Consider the following 16646-nt stretch of genomic DNA (forward strand, 5'->3'; position numbering starts at 1 on the left):
TTTCCTTCCCATGTGGCACTAGTGGTAAAGAACCTGCCTGCCAATGCAGTAGATTAAGAGATGCGGGTTCAGTCCCTGGGTCGGGACGATCCCCTGGAGGAGGAAATCGCAACCCACTCCAGTAATCTTGCCTGGAGAATCCCACGGACAGAGGAGCCTGGCGGGCTACAGTCCAGGGGGTCACAAAGAGTCAGACACAACGGAAGCGACTGACTTAGCACATACTTTTCCTGATCGCTTTCCCAAAACTTGCCTTCACCACCCAGAAGCTCAAAACCCCTTTTCCTTTGTTTAGCCTAAAATGGTATATAAGCCCCAGTTCTAATGGTCTCTCTGGGTTTCTCATCACTTACTACTCCCATGTGCATGCACGATGCACATGGTAATAAACTTCTGTTTTTCTCCTGTTAATCTGTCTTTTGTTGGTCTCATTTCCAGGGCCCCAGATAAATAAAGAACCTAGATGGGTTCTAGAAGAAAAAGATTAATTCTCCTCCCCTCCACCCCCAGAACACTCCTGTCCTGCTTAGCTTTACTGCCACTCGGTCCCAGCACAGCGCCCTCTCGCGGAGGCCTCCATGCAGTTCACGGTGGCAGCCCTTTCATCTCTGGGGGTTCCCTTCCTTGCTCCACGGGCTGTGTAAATGGATGCTTCATTGATTAAGTATTTTGAAAATCAGCCCTGCTAGTGGGGGAAGGGAGAGGGCTGTCTGATATGAAGCCCACTCTCCGATTCCCATTGAGTTAATGGAACCTGAAGTACAAAGAGAATTTCCTGTTTCAAAAATCAGAGAGAATAAACTCTATCCAGAGTGGCCTAAAATTACAATGGACCGTAGGAGGAACTACAGTTGGCAGAAAGAGCTAGATGTGGGACTACTGCTGGCCCTGAAGCATCCAGAAGCCACCAAAGACCCAGAAAGAGACTGAAAGCAGCAAACAGCAAGCGATGCCTGGGTGATGGGCCTGGGTGATGGGCCTGGGTGGGTAGATGGCAGTGTGTGAGGTGCCATGAACACTGGCTTTGGAGTAGACGGACCAGATGCAGTGGATCATTCTTTCCAAAGAAGCCTGCAGCAACATATTTATCCCATCCCACATGTTCTTTTCACAGTGGAACTGATGTTCAGCCCACCACGAAGTGAAGTCCGTTCTTCCTCTCCTTGAATCTGGGCATGGCCTTTTGACTGCCCCGACCAGTGGATGCTATGTGACATATAAGGATGTGTCAGAAAAAAGCTGGGCTTCAACCTAGCTGGCTCAGACCCTTGGCTTTGGAACCCAGGCACCATGTTATAAGGAATCCCAGACTGCATGGAAAGGCCAGGTATAGGGGTTCCAGCCCACAGTCCCAGCTGAGGTCTTGACCAACCCCCATCTCGAGACCCTTCTGAGGATTCCAGCCCCCAGCCTTCAAATCTCTCCACTGTCCCCTGAGTTCCTGACCCAGAAAGCCGTGAGACATAGTGATTATTTTCTTAAGCCACTGTTTTGGGGTAACAGGTTATGCAGCAACAGACACTAATTCACTCAACCTGGATGCTGTCTCCTCATCAACTGTGTGACCCTGAACCAGAGTCTTCTTGTCAGCGTTGCAGTCTCCTTGCCAGAAAACAGACATGAGTACATGACCCCTGTGAGGTGCCCACACTCCTGGCTGTTCTCTCAAGCTACGTTGTTTAATTTACCTGCCTACTTACTTCAACTTTCCACTTTGAGAATGTACATCCCACAGAAGCCCATCTTGCCTACTGCTCTGGTGTGGTTTAGTCGCTAAATCGTGTCCAACTCTTGCAACCCCATGGACTGTAGCCTGCCAAGTTCCTCTGTCCATGGGATTTCTCAGCAAGAATACTGGAGTGAGTTGCCATTTCTTTCTCCAGGGGATCTTCCCAACCCAGGAATCAAACCTGGGTCTCCTGCTTTGCAGGTAGATCCTTTTTTGACTGAGCTACAAGGGAAGCCCTGCCAACTGCTCTACCCCAAGGCCTAGACAAGCACCTACCACCATAATTTCCCCATCAAAACCTGATTGACTGAAAAAAAATAGTAAAACTAACATAGCAGCAAAGTGTTCACAAAACACTTCCTGTTAATAAGTGATCAGGGCAGGGAGGCAAGAGACCAAGTCAAGGCAGAGCAGGGGCCACTGAGGTCTGGCAAACCATCTAGAGTTCAAGATGTTCTACAGTCAGGAGATCTGAAAGCCCAGGGGTGAAGCCCACCCTGACCCAGCAGGGCCGGAGAGGCCAAGGGAGCTCTTCCCAGAACTGCTGAGTAGTAGTCACACACTTCCTCCCCACACCAGGGGCCTCCGCTAGCCCTACCATTTGACCTGGCCCGTCTGTGCTCCTGCCAGCCAAGAATGTCTGGCTTAACCATGGCTCAGTAGAACTGATCTTCTGTAATCTGCAGCCCTGCTAAGTGCAAAGAGGGCTTCCCAGGTGGCTCAGTAGTAAAGAACCCACCTGCCAAGCAGGAAACGCAGGTTCAATCCCTGGTCGGGAAGATTCCCCTGGAGAAGGAAATGACAACCCACTTCACTATTCTTGCCTGGGAAATCCCATGGACAGAGGAGCCCAGCAGGGTATAGTTCACAGGGCTGCAAAGAGTCGGACACCACTTAGTGACTAAACAAGTACAAGTTCAAGGTGGTAACTCTGGTCTTTTCTGTTCTGCCCAGGGCTATGAGGTAGCTCCCAATGCTGCTTCTGAAGCCAACTGTCCATTTTCTACACTACCAGCTGACCTCCTCCACAGGCCTCTTCCCTTTGCCTTGAGAATGCTCCACTGTGGGATGAAAGGCTGCTAGATTCAAATCCTAGTGATCCAAAGTGGATACTCACAGTGGAATGATTTTCAAGTACTAGTCCAAGATATAACCTCCCCCACTCTTGGGAAACTTCAGAAATTGGCTATTAGGGTGGTGAAATGACAGGGCCCATCCAATCCTCACAGCACTTTCGAAAAAAATATATGAAAATCACTTTTAAAAAATCAGTGCTATGGGGATGGAGAGAAACTGAGCTTCGAAAAAAAGAAAAAAAAAAAACACTTCTCCAAGGGGACACAAAAAATTACAAAATTGTCAAGCCATGTTTTGTTTTGTTTCCACTGGCCATTGAGGACTTTCTTTCATGTGGACAGCAAGTTCCTGCCAAGATGCTCCGAGTTCTCAATGACTTTTCAGGGTGGAAGAATTCAGGGACCATCTAATCCGCTACCACCAAGTGGTCATGTTTTTTTATTATCCTCAATTCCTAGGAGGAATAGCCCTCACATCTGTTCAGCCACATGCTCCAGGCTCCCAATACATGCCCATCACTGTCAGAAACCTCATTAAACAGTGACAGTGGCTTGTTTACCCAACATGCTCCATGAGCCAAGAACCATCGTGAGCATTTGTCCTGGCATCCACTCTGTGGAGGGATGGATGTAAAGATGGTGATGGGGATGATGACTATTACCTTCACAAGTGAGGACGTGGAGAATAGAGATTAGGAATGCTTTTTGTATGTGGTAGAATCTGAAGCTCTGGGAGTTTGACTCCAGCCCACACTTTTAATCTGTTATGTCACCTCTCACTAATCTCAGCCCTGTGTCCTGCTTTGCCCTGCTAAGCCCTCGATGGATCAACACCTCTGTCCACCCCTCCACTGAAGTGCCTTTTCATCAGTGCAAGAGGGCCCCAGAGCCTCCCTCCTTGCGCTGAAGCCCATTTGGTTCACAGTAAGGGACGAGGTGCTGAGTCACTCCATTCACTGGTTTATTGAGATCTGGGGAGCTCCTTCCCCCAAGACAGCACAGTGCAAAAAGGACACCATCCCCCGCCACACAGGACCATCCTCCGCCTCCACAGTCAGGGGTGCCCTCCTTTGGTCAGGCTTCTCACCAACTACCCACTGCAAGCAGCTCCCCAAACCTGGCCCCATTTGTTCTCCCTTCTTTCCCTCAGAAAAATACAAAACCGAAGGGAATACTCTTGTAGAGGAGGATTGGGAGTGTGGACCCAGGATGCTCCAGAGCGCAAAGGAGAGCAGGGTGAGTGCGAGCAGAAGCCGAGTGTGATGTGGACCCAGACATGGAGGGCCCCACCAGATGAGAATCGGGGGAAAGTGTGTAACAATGTGCAGGGTGGGTGCATATGGCTCTGCTGGAAGAACACAATGATTTTAAGGTGCAAAAAGAAGAGGGTACACAAGGGCACACAGGGCAAGTGCACAGGTAACTTGGACGTGTACAAATGGCACACACCCACCCAGACCATGAGGGGGCACACGCAGCCATCAGGGAAGGGAATACAGCAGGGTACGTGTGGCCACAGGAAGGGTGGAGAGAGCACATGTGAAACACGTGCAAACAAGAAAGTGAGAACAGGGAGGACAGATGTGTGTTGGGAAGAGGGAAGGAGCATGTGACCCTTGACAAAAAGAGAGTGCCTTGCAAAAGCTAAATTCAAGAGGGATAAAACATGGGCCAAGTGGGTTGGAAGGAGATGAGGGTGGTGAGAGAAATGGCCAGGCCCTGTTGCCACGGGGAGAGCACTCTGGGGAGGCCCCTGCCGGTGGGAGCAGAGCACAAAGGCAAGGGGTCTGCTGGGTTGTCGTGGCAACCAGAGGAAAAGAAGAGGGGGTGTGTGTCGTGAGGCACCAAGGAGCCAGTGAGTGAGAAGCTTCAAGCCGGGTACAAACTTGATTATGAAGTAGAGATAGACAATGATTCGAATCAATGAGAGAACAGGGCCTGGCTCCCAGAGCACTGGAGACTCACACGACGCTGGAACCTGGGACTCAAGAGGGACAGGTATTTACAAGAGATAGGATGGAACGGTGTTCTTCCCACCTAGGGTAGGGATCCCCTGCTTCGTCCCGAGCTCCCCCCTTCCCCCTCTGCCTCCCCCTACTTGCCTGTCCCCCCTCACACCTCCCTCACTTGTAAAGCAAGTGGACTCGACTTCCATCACAGCTAAGCCGGTCAGGGGGCTCAGGGGGCCCCCTGGGCAGGCCCCCCGAGGGGTCTGGGGGTGTCGGAGGGTGACGCCGGGATCGGAGCTGCTGCCGGGACTGGAGCTGATGGCGCAGTTCAGAGACGCGCTCCTCTTTCTGGAGGAAGAACACAATCGGGCGAGTGGGAGAGAGGAAGTCAGGAAAGGGTGGGAGGAGGGAAGGAGAGGCAGAGAAAAATGTGGGGGAAAGGGAGAGGGGAAGACGGACAGAAGAAAGGAACAGAAACAGGGAGAGCCGAAAGCACACACTGAACACAGTGGAGCAGCAGTCGAGATCAGGGAAAGAAAGGGGGTGGGAGAGGAGAGAAAGGGCCGAGCACATAGCTTCCGCTTCCGACAATGCACTCAACAGATTAATGCCAACCCACTTTGAATACCCCTAGCCTGATACTGCACTGGCCCCTAACTCCCGCTGTGGGCACTGCAAACACCCTGTATATCTGCCCAGACCCCTCTCCCTGGAGGGTATACTTAACCCCCACAACCAGCCACGCCCAGCCCAGGGCCACGCCCTCACCTCCAGGAGGCGGAGTCAACAAGGTAGTTCCGGCTCCAGAGCCCCTCCACCCGCTGAGGCCAGCACTTTACCAGATTTTTACCTGAGATTGACTCCACCTTCTCCCCTTCCCTGTCCTCCTCCACTCACTCCCCGACAGCTTGTCTCCTGAGACCCTCCCTTGGTAAATCACGTGCACAGGAACCCCGATCTCAGGCTTTACCTCTGGAAGCCTGACCCACCCGAGACGCGGGCCTCCCTGACCTGCCACCACCTCTGCCTTCACCACACACCTCGGCGATGATCTTCTCCAGCTCGCGGTTCTCCTTCTCCAACAGCCTGGACTTCTCCTCCTCGTTGTTGTTGGTCGAGGACCCTGTCTTCATGGTGTCCTGTGCCTCCGATTGCCACTCCCCTCGGGTGATCAGCCTGCGCATCTGGGAGCGGGAGTTGGGGGTGTGGATGGGCCAGCAGGGACTGTCAGCAATTAGCTCATGGTGGGTTGCAGTTGGAAGGAAGGAAAACAAGAGGGAGCTGGGCCCAAAATGGACGAAGTGGGAGGAAGGCAAGTAGGGTGGAGAGGCTGGGAGGACAACCAGAGCCATACCTTGGGCACAAAGTGGGGTGGAGAGGCTGGGAGGACAACCGGAGCCATACCTTGGGCACAAAGAGCACCACCAGGGTGATATAGGAGGAGAAAACTATGGCGAGAGAGGCGAAGGCGAAGGCAGCATCCTGCTGGCTGGACAGGATCATGGTGACTGGGGCAGTGATGAGGCACAGAACCTGGGGGCAGAGTGTGTGTGGGGTCACAGACCTGCTGGCTTAGACGAGAGCCATGATCTTCTTCCCCCAGAAAAGTCTATGGGGACAGGTTCCTGGGGAACTTTCCATTCAAAAAGGACCCAAAGTCGGGATGTGAGAGTTGGGCCATAAAGAAGGCTGAGCACTGAAGAACTGATGCTTTTGAATTGTGGGGTGCTGAAGAAGACTCTTGAGAGTCCTTTGGACAGCAAGGAGATCAAACCAGTCAAACCTATAGGGAATCAACCCTGAACATTCACTGGAAGGACTGATGCTGAAGCTGAAGCTCCAACATTTTGGCCACCTGATGGGAAGAGCTGACTCAATGGGAAAAACCCTGATGCTGGGAAAGACTGAGAGCAAAAGGAGAAGGAGGCAGCCAAGGATGAGATGGTTGGATGGCATCACTGGCTCAGTGGACATGATTCTGAGCAGACTCTGGGAGATAGAGGAGGACAGGGAAGCCTGGTGTGCTGTAGTCCATGGGGTCTCAGAATAGGACACGACTTAGTGACTGAACAACAATAGTCAGGATCATCCTCAACTGTAGGTTGGTAAGAATCCCAGATAAACTGTCCCAAACCAGCTTCAGCTCTAGGACAGCCCCTCCCTCCAGACAGGAGCCCCCAGGATCTCTTTACACACATCAGAGTTCTTAAGAGCCAGTCCTGAGCACCCCTGGCAGGAAATCTCATTCAGATTCCAGCTTGGGAACCACAGATGAGGAATTTCACCTGTTTCTGCTTCCACATCTATCTAGTGGGGATGCTAATCACCACTTCACTGGGTGGTTATACGAAGATTGATGTGCACTTTATACATTTATAAAGTGCTTTTCAAACCCAAGGCATTAGAAAATGTTTTAAGACTTCCACCCAACTGACCCCACATTGGGCACCTCATTCTTCCCAGGCCACCCCCATCTGGGTTGCTGTGGCCAGTCCCCACGGTAAATGCCAGGTGTCCTGGGAGCTCACCGCCACATTGTAGATGGCCATGCCCACAGCCCGGTGGTCATTGATCTTCTCAGTGGACACACTCTTGGTCTCATAAGCAAGAAAGATACCCAGCAGCAGCAGCAGCCCCTTGTAACCATAGAAGATGCCTAGGATGGCAGGGAAGGGTTATCCTTCACTCACTCCCCGCTTCTCTGTGCTCCTTCTGATGGCAGTGACATGGGGGTCTCCTCTCCAACCCAGCCCCTCTGACCTAGTACACCCCTCCCTGTCCACTGCCCCTGGGTCCACCCAACTCGCCCTGACCTCACTGCTTCCTCCTGGGACTAAGAGCCCCATCACACAGGATGATGATGGTCATGAGCGGCTGTCAGCACGCACAGTGTCTCACCTCCTCACCCTCTGAGTGGGAAGATAGCTTTCCACGCTGAGGGCAGGTTTGCCATTTGTGGTCAGAGTGATGTTAAAAGGGCCAAAGGGGCCTAACCCCTCGCAGCCCCAGTCTCACTCCAGGGAGTGAACCAGACAGAGATGGAGAGGAGGATGAGACCACATCACTGGTCCCTCTGATGAACACAAGCTCTGCCTCATCCCTGTGGTGGACACTAAGCACCTCAGGCAAAAGACCAACTCTCCCCAAGCTTAGAAAAGACTAATGCAGTGGCAAACAGGAGGAGATTCCAACTGAGTTGACATGAGCTCTCTGCCTCTTTTTCCAAAGACCCTTCCCCCTTCAAAGCTACTGCCCACTCCACACACATTCCCTCCCCACTAGCGCCCCTTTATGGGCATCTCCCCCACCCCTCCCCCACACCCTGCACACCAAGCCACGTGTTCATCTTCTTGGAGCTACAGTGCTCCAGCTGGGGCAGAATAGACACGTCAATATCTTCCTTCGGCTCCTCCTTGGCAAAAGTCTAAGGAAGAGAGAGAGCCACAGGCCAAGATGGTTGCCGTCCTCCCCTCCCCTCCCCACCTCTGCTCCGTCCCCAACTCCCAGTTCTGCCCCCTCTTTCTGAAGAGATCCTCAGTTCTCATGCCACAGCCAACTCCAGGCCTGGGAACATTTGCCTAAACATCTTATAAGTGCTTGTTCCCTCACTTTCACAATGTCTGAAAGTCTGCCCATCCTCCCAGATTGCCAACACTTCCTTTCGTCACAGGAATTCAGAGTGTCTGCTAGGGCTCCCTCCAGGAAGTAGGGAGAGCTGCTGGGATACCCAGGGCTGGAACACACCTCCCATGGGCAGCTCTTCTCCTCAAGACCCCCTGCAGCTCCCGAGGCCCTTCCACCAGTGTGTCCTGCAAGGCCTCCTGACCCAAGCGCCTCCTCAAAGGGTACCTCAATGGTCCGGTGCAGGGGGTCCACGATCTGCCAGATGGCGAGGGTGAGGACGTCCATGCCCACCAGCAGGCCCACCGTGGCATACAGCTTCCAGGGCTCCAGGGTCTGAGTCAACACACAGAGTACAGGCATGTTGGGGTAGGGGACAGGGCCTCCCAATCCCTGAGAGCCTAGACACTAGGGGCTGAAGGATCCGGAGCAGCTCACCTTCCTCCACTCTTTCTTTTCCTCCTTCTTTGTGAAGACTGTATGGACCCACCAGATCTTGGTGAACATGGAGCCATAGCCCAGGCTAAAGCCCAAACCCAGGAGCCAGAGGCGGGCCTAGGAAAGGAGAGAGAGCAGGAGAGAATAGGGCAGGGCAGCAGGTGGGCAGTGCCAGGATGGGGCAGGGCTGTAGGAGGGAACAGGTGACCAGACTGGCAGGATGCAGCCAGTAGGGGCTGGGTGGGGAGGGCAACTGGGCAGCAGGCAGTCTCTTTGCACTTTGCCACCTGGATAATCTTGCTAAAAAATGGGTTTTAATAGCCAATCACTTCTGACTGTTCCCCAAGGCCTGCAGATTGCAGCCTGAACACCTCCAGATGCGGCATGAGACCCTTTACAACATGGTCCCACCCACCTTTCCAGCCTCTTCTCCCCCCAGACCCTTACCTGCCCCAGACGCTCACCTGCCCCATGCTCCAGCCCTGCTCAACTGCTTGCTTGCTTACCCTTGCCCTTGATCTACTCTCTTTTGTGCCTCTGCTACCCACAGGACATTCCCTCCATTCCTGGAGTAACCCTCTTTTATTTCTCCAGCCGACAAAAGCCCCTGCATCCTCCACAATTCACATGCCGCCTTTGGTGAGGTCCATGCAGCCACTCGGACAGTCAGCTGCTTTCTCCTCGCTCCCACAGCAGATCCCTGCTCTGATACCTCTTGTGTGTCACTGCTAATTATCTGCTTTCCCACAGTATTGGGTCTCTCTGAAGAATTGTAGGTGTATGTAAGTGCAAATGCCATGTGTACAGATGTGTGATCAGGAAAGGTACAGAGCAGAGGAGAAGAGTGAGAGTGGGCAGGAAAGAGAGGGGCAGCATAAGAAAGAACCAAACAAATATTGCCGCTGAAGCCAGGCTTACTCTGTAGCCCCAGAACCTTCCATGTGCCAAGAGTCCCACAGGGCCTCCTCCCTGTGTGCGAGCGGTCCCTTCCCCCAGTTCTCCCTGCTGTTGGTTCAGATCCCCGCCTCCGTCCTTCCCAACCACAACTAAGGCTCCCACGGGAAGCCCCCAGTTCTTGTTCTCAGCCCCCGCACCACAGACAGGCCACCATTGTCCAAAGGTTCTCTGTGCAGACCTTTTCCTGCGCCTTCAATACCTCCCCCCACCCTTCTCTGCAAGGCATGCCATGGCAACCTTGGAACTGACAAGCCAGCTACAGAATGAAAAAGTCTGGAGGCACAGAAAGAAGGGACAGAGCCAAAGAGAGATCAGAGGGCGATGTCAGAAGAACTAGGGACAAGGAGGAAAGACAAGGAAGACAGGCAGGAGACGGCGCATCACAGAAGGCGCTCCTGAGGGGGCGGGCCGGAGAGCCATGCTGTGGCAGGCGACCTGCCACCCCCTCCTCACCTGGCAGACGAAAGGGAACTGACTTCTCCCGATGTGGTAACCATCCAGCCCGAGGGGGAAGACGGCGGCTAATGCTAGTGAGCAGCCCACAGCAGTCAGATTATTCAGGTTGGGCTGTGAGTTCTGGATATAACTAGGGCAGAGGCGGAAGGGTGGGAGAGATTGAAGAGCAGAATTACCCTCCTCTCCAGGGAGGTTCAGCTCCCCAAACACCCCGCAACGGCCTGACCCCAACCTCAGGACCGGGAGACAAAGGCAGGCGGCCTTGGAGCTGGCATCAGAGACGAAGCCAGTTCAGTCATGGGGGCCCACAGACAGCTTCCCAGGCACAGGACCCTGCCACACACACACTCTTTAGAGCCCTAAATTATGTTACCTGATCCCAAAAGCTTTTTTATTTTTCCATTAGCTGCTTTGGAGCAGGGATGGGAGTTATACCTAGCTTCCCCCTTTTTGTTCCCAGTGGTCACTGGGCAAACACTAATCCAGAGTGGCAACCTCAGAGACACACGGCCTCAGGAGCTATATACATTCCTTCTCACTCCCTTCAAGCAAATGACCTTTATCTTGGAGAAGCAGACAGGACAGGGAAATGTCAGAAGAGAAACTTACCGGACATGGGAGTTATAGATGTTAAAGGACAGACAGACAACGGCTAGAACAATGCCCAGGCTGGAGAGAACGGAGACGGAGATGAAGAGTTTCTGTGACAGGAAGCGGAACGTCTTGATGACCAAGGTCTGGTCAGCTGGAGGGGACCCTCCTGCGTGGCACAGGGGAGGGGGAAGAGAAAGGAGGAAGGACAAAGGCATGAAGGCGGGACAGGAGAAAGGGGAGAAGGACCAAGCTGCTGATGGGCACCCAGGTCTTAACTCTGAGGACAGGAGGCCCTAACTGCCCTGAATCAGGGCTTGCTGCGGCCCAAATGCTCTTTGATTCTGGGGCTCTTAGGAAGCAATCAGAAATGAGACAAGAAGATAGAGCTAGAGGCTGAGCTGTATCACCAAAGTTGTAGTCTTTTTGTTGTTGCTTTTTGTTCTTTGTGCTTTTTCATCTTTCTTTCAGGAAAGAAAAGTGGAAGGGAAAGAAGGGGATACTAAGAAATAAATTTTATGAGGTCTCTTACAACTCAAATCAGAAGCTGCAAAAGACAGTCATAGAGTCATGAAGCTGAAGTGCCTCATAATAGAGTCTGGCCTCCTAACCTCAGGAGGAATTTTCTTTAAAAAAAAAAACTGATCTGTGATTTTAACCCTGGCCAGGTGATATTCCCAAAGGTGTTTCTCAGTTATTATTAAAGGGAAGCTCAAAGTTGTCACAGAATTCACAGAAAGCAGGGGGCGGGGGGGGGGGGGGGCAAAATTTTATTTTTTGGGCTTTAAAAAAAAAAAAAAAAAGGCGTAATTTAGGCCATGCAGCATTTATAGCAATACAGAACACTGTCCTAAATTCAAATTATAAAAAAAAAAAAATTCAGAACTCCAGCAGTGCTGAGAACTACTAGATTTCAGCTGGGTAGGGCAGATGGCAGCTGTCTGCCATGGCTGTGCCCTTCCTCCTCCTGAAGACACCAAGCCTTTTTTTGATCAATAGAGTCCTCATTTTGCCCACCTTGAGTATCTTTCCCACTTCCTATTATTTAGCCCACCAAGCACACAAGGAATATAATTTCTTCCTTTCTCTCCTTAAGAAGCACATTTTAACAGAAGACAATTAAATGAGGTTTTACGTCCTCTCCTATAATTTAAGCAACCGTCTTCCTAAGAAAGCTAAGAGGCAACTTGAGGCTTGAAGTAGCTGATGCAGATACATCAGGTCACCAGAACATCTAGGAAACCCAAATGGAGTTTTCATTTCCTGCCCCCTGGACCTAATCCCCAGTCGTCCCAGGAATGTATTATTTTTAAGAATGCATTGCTACCCACCACCTATACCCTCTCCAAATACACCAGTCTCTCCTACCCACATCTTGGAGGTCTTATTCCCTTTCTCTGAAACCCAGGCCCTGGTTCATCTCCTTAGGACATTTCAACCCCATGGTACCAACCACCCCACCCTCATTCAAACAGTATTCATCAATGGTTCAGAGGGGTTAAAGGAAATTATAAACAAGATCCACTTACCAATCCACTTATCTGTTTTGGACCAGGAAAGGTCATCCTTGGTGCTGTCATAATAGCCAATCTTCTTGTAGCTGCCACCTGGACAGATGATAGGAGTAACCACAGGTAGGTGAAGAGCTGATCCCAAGCATTCTCAACCTCCCACTTCCCTAAAGTAGATCTCTGTGGTCATTATCTGATTCTCCCTTCACCTGAGCCCCCAAAGGATACTGGGAAGGATCTGGGGGCCACTTGAAACAGTGATCTGATTGAAAAGCACTATAGGGTAGATCCCAAGGCCACACAAAGAAATTGTTGTTCAGTCACTCAGTCATGTCTGACTCTTTTGTGACTCCATGGACTTGCAGCCTGCAGGCTCCTCTGTCCATGGGATTTCCCAGAAGAATACTGGAGTGGGTTGCCATTTCCTTCTCCAGGGAATCTTCCCGGTTCAGGGATCAAACTCATGTCTCCCGCACTGGCAGGCACATTCTCTACTGCTGAGCCACCAGGGAAGCCCACACAAAGAAACCAGAATGTCTCTTATGCTTTAAGCCCTTCAGTGAAGAGCGCTGCACAGGATGTCTGCCACCCATTCCACGGGCTCACACCTCAGAAAAATGACTCTCACTGGGATTCTGGCTTAAAAATCTTTAAACATGTTTCTGCTTATTCTTCCTCTCCTGATAGAATCACAAGATCTATTTTCCCAGAGGCTTTCATTTTAATTTTAGAAATTTCTCATCCATTGACTTGGCTTCTAATTTCTTACACAAGTTGCATCTGCCTCTTAAAAAGCCACAAAGTGAAATTCAGCCACTCCTAAGATTTCTAGAGCTGCCCCAGTTACCATAACTTTTTCTTCTAAAGCCAACTCACAGCCCTTGGACCATGGCTGAAGTCTATTCGTTCTTGTCCTGGTTACAAAGATCTGAGAGGATGTAGGAGGTCGGGAGAAGGAAAAGAAAGAAACTTTTCACAGGAGGCCAAGAAATGGTTCTTTTGGCCCTGCTCTAAGAGTCTGAATGGAGTGAAGTTGAAAAACTAATTCACAAGTTTTGCAAATACCTCACTGTGTGAAGTTATAAGCATACACCATCTAGAAAAGCCAAACTAGATGGACTGCAGAAAAATCAGAGCTAATTGTTTACATATCAAGGAACTGCAATAGGTTCCCTTTAAAATAGCATGTTTCCTAGATTCAGCTTTCCTTGGGTCCATGAATATGCCACTGACAAGTCATGAACCCCTCAAGTCACCCACCAGAGGGAAATTTCTCAAATCAAAATGGGGGCCATTAGGGGAAAAGAGTGGTTGTTTTCAATTTGCATGCACAACCACTGCAACTCAAAGAAATTCACCCATCACTAAGCTTTTTATTATCAATAGCATCATTATTTAAAAGCTTGGGGAACACAGAAGAGCAAGCAGGAGGTAGGGAGGCACCAAGGCAATGTCTTCATGTCTCCCAGGGTTCTCTTCCCAGATGGTATCCTAGCCCAGCCCCAGCCTGGGCCCCCCACTGACCTCCGCATGCCCCTACATCCCCATGCTCACCCTGCAGCTGCTCGATGAGCGTCCATGCCATCCGAGAGCCGCTGGCATCAAACACCACATGGCCCTGAGGGGGAGAAACATGTGGAGGAAGGCAAAGGGGATAAAAGCAAGAGCGAAATGAGAACATCAGGGCCTCTTTGAATCCTTATGTTTTTGAAGTAATTGAGCTTCTGAATGAATTCTATTTATGGCATTTGCCTGCATATAGGACATACCCCAGATGCCCATACCCTAGATTTTAGAAACATTATTCTTTGGAAAAGAAGCTTCACCCAGGAGATTTGAATGGGAAAAATCCCCAGATGGAACACCAGGGGACCTGGCCTCTGGCTGTGTGACCTGAGCAAGTCACCAAGTCCCTCTGGATGCTGATTTCCCCACTTTAAGAGGAATAAGGAGAGGATCTTTCAGGCTGCTTCCTCTTTTAAAATCCTGTAATTTTCATCTGACTCATAAATATCAGGACTGAGAAAAGTGAGGGGAGAGGTTGGAAGAAATGGTATATATCATCGCTCTTCTAGACTTCTGTGGGGTTTTCTGGCTTGGGGGCTCCTACTTCCCTGGTCTGAGACTGATTATTGCAGAGAGATAACTGAGACAGAAGGCATGTCTCCAGAGAGACCTCAGAGAGATCTCTCCGGATGGGAGGACTGAGGCCAGCAAAGGGGTTGCTGTAACTCACGGAAACACCCTCAAAGGACGAGGAGTTCATTGCCCGGTAGATTTGGTCAGTTATGGTCTGGTTGTTGTAGTTGAAGTCTTCCAGGCGCACGCCCGAACGGCCGCCCCCTCCAGACGTCTTGTTGAGGGCCAGTGCCAAGGCCCAGATGGCATCATAGGCTAGTGGTGCTTCCTGGAAGCCTCCCGTCTCCTCGGGGTGTCGTTTTAGTCGTTTGGTCAGTTTCTCCACAAACTCCTGGGATGTCTAGGAAGGGAAGAACAGGTCGAAAGGATTGGAATGGGGTGGGCTTCTGAGTTTGGCTCTGACACTTTGACTTGAATGGATGATTTTTGTTCAAGTCGTCAGATTGAGCCTGTGTACATTCAACAACTTTAACTATACACGTGCATCTAAGATCAGAAGCTACTAGACTAGAGCAGGGGTTAACTGGTTCCAATGGCCTTAGCGTGCACAGCTGCAAGCTCAGAACTGCAAGCAGAGAAGTTTAATAAATAGATGCTCTGCATAATGAACAGCAGAGAGAATGAAATGAAAGCAGAGAGAGCAAAGCAAAGATGTGGCCCCGCCAGTGAGGAGCTGCAGCACTGGTGTTCTCTCAGCCTTCAGACTCTCCCAACAGAGCTGACGCAGGAACTAACAGCTCCTCCAAGTCTGAAAGAGCCCAGAAAAGGTGACACCACAGCCTTCCTCGCTCTGTCAACCAAAAAGATTTTTCTTTAGCGTGCTAACTTCCTGCCATCCTCGTGTGCTTTCAGTTCACTGTCTCTTGGATGGTTTTCAGAAGACTTGGGGCTGTAGAAACACCCTTCACACGTTTGAAGTCGATTATTCAATCCCTACCCACACCCCTCCCAACCTTACATCTTTTTTTCTCCAAGAAAGCTAAAAAGAATAAGAGCTCCTTTAACTCTGTCATGAAATGGATCAAGAGAGCTGAATTTCCATACCCGGCAGTAACACTGTTTACCTAAATGACTGCAAGTAAATTGCTTCCTTTTTTGGAACTGTCTTCCACATAATGGGGAAAATCATGTCTGCCCTTCCTTACCTCCCGGAAACCACACCAGGAAAGGCTCAGTGTCCACCTCTTGACAAGGCACAGCTAATACCCAGGGGCACCACACAGCTCTGTTTAGACTTGGAATGTGTTAACATATATACATGGGCTTCGCTGGTGGCTCAGACAGGACAGAATCTGCCTGCAATGCGGGAGACCAACATACATACATACATGCATAGTCTAATGAAGGGATGAGTAGATGAATGAAGAATAAATGTGAATCTCTGTTCCGGATGCCCCGCCTACTTTCCCTTCTAGTCAGCTTTCTGGAGACACAGGGGAATGGGAAATGCAAAGAATGTACAGTGTGGTGAGGCGGAAACAGCCCAGGATTGAAGACAGGCAGGCCTGCGCTCTGCTCCTCCTGAGGACAGGACCAGGGTCTCTTCTGCTCTTAATCCTCAGCATCCAGCACTGTGCCCCACCCATTCTGGACAAACAACAAGTGTCTATAGATGAAGGCAATGAAATGTGATTATCTACCTATCAACACCCACTCAATGTACAACACCAAGAGTGAGCCCTCTGTAAACAATGGACATTGAGTGTTAATGACGTAGCAGTATAGGTTCATCAGCTGTAAACTCTCAGGTGGGGAATGCCGATAATGGGGGAAGCTATGAATGAGTGGGGCAGGAAGCTCTGTGTCTTCCTCTCAATTTTCCTGTGAACTTAAAAACTGCTTCAAAAAAAAAACATCTTTGGGAATTCCCTTGTGGCTCAGTGGTAAAGAATCTACCTGCCAATGCTGGAGACATGGATTCAAACCATGATCCAGGAAGAATCCACATGCCGAGGAGCAACTAAACCCGTGTGCCACAACTATTGAGCCTGTGCTCTAGAGCCTGGGAGCTGCATCTACTGAAGCCTGCATGCCTTAGAGTCCATCTCCACAAAAAGAGAAGCCACCACAATGAGAAGCCCACACATCACAGCTAGAGAGTAGCTCCTGCTCACTACAGCTAGAGAGTGGCCCCCGCTCACTACAACCAGAGTAGCCCCTGCTCACTACAACCAGAGAG

At 50.7% G+C, this 16646-nt stretch overlaps 1 protein-coding gene across 1 annotated transcript in view; it reads right to left on the bottom strand.

Annotated features, from left to right (window-relative positions):
• Window positions 1-3744: 3744 nt before the first annotated feature.
• GABBR1 (gamma-aminobutyric acid type B receptor subunit 1) overlaps window positions 3745-16646 on the bottom strand; it is a 29387-nt gene continuing 16485 nt past the window's right edge. Inside the window, exons 12-23 of the mRNA XM_040249957.1 lie at window positions 14565-14807; window positions 13883-13946; window positions 12347-12424; window positions 10836-10986; window positions 10224-10356; window positions 8814-8930; window positions 8604-8711; window positions 8085-8178; window positions 7283-7410; window positions 6159-6287; window positions 5795-5938; window positions 3745-5102 (exon numbers count right to left, since the gene is read on the bottom strand). Of these exons, the coding sequence (XP_040105891.1) occupies window positions 4929-5102; window positions 5795-5938; window positions 6159-6287; window positions 7283-7410; window positions 8085-8178; window positions 8604-8711; window positions 8814-8930; window positions 10224-10356; window positions 10836-10986; window positions 12347-12424; window positions 13883-13946; window positions 14565-14807 (1563 nt within the window). The 3' untranslated portion in view covers window positions 3745-4928. The remainder of the gene's footprint in view (window positions 5103-5794; window positions 5939-6158; window positions 6288-7282; window positions 7411-8084; window positions 8179-8603; window positions 8712-8813; window positions 8931-10223; window positions 10357-10835; window positions 10987-12346; window positions 12425-13882; window positions 13947-14564; window positions 14808-16646) is intronic.

The sequence above is a fragment of the Oryx dammah genome, unplaced genomic scaffold (assembly GCF_014754425.2).
Source record: "Oryx dammah isolate SB20612 unplaced genomic scaffold, SCBI_Odam_1.1 HiC_scaffold_11, whole genome shotgun sequence".
NCBI classification, from domain to species: Eukaryota; Metazoa; Chordata; class Mammalia; order Artiodactyla; family Bovidae; genus Oryx; species Oryx dammah.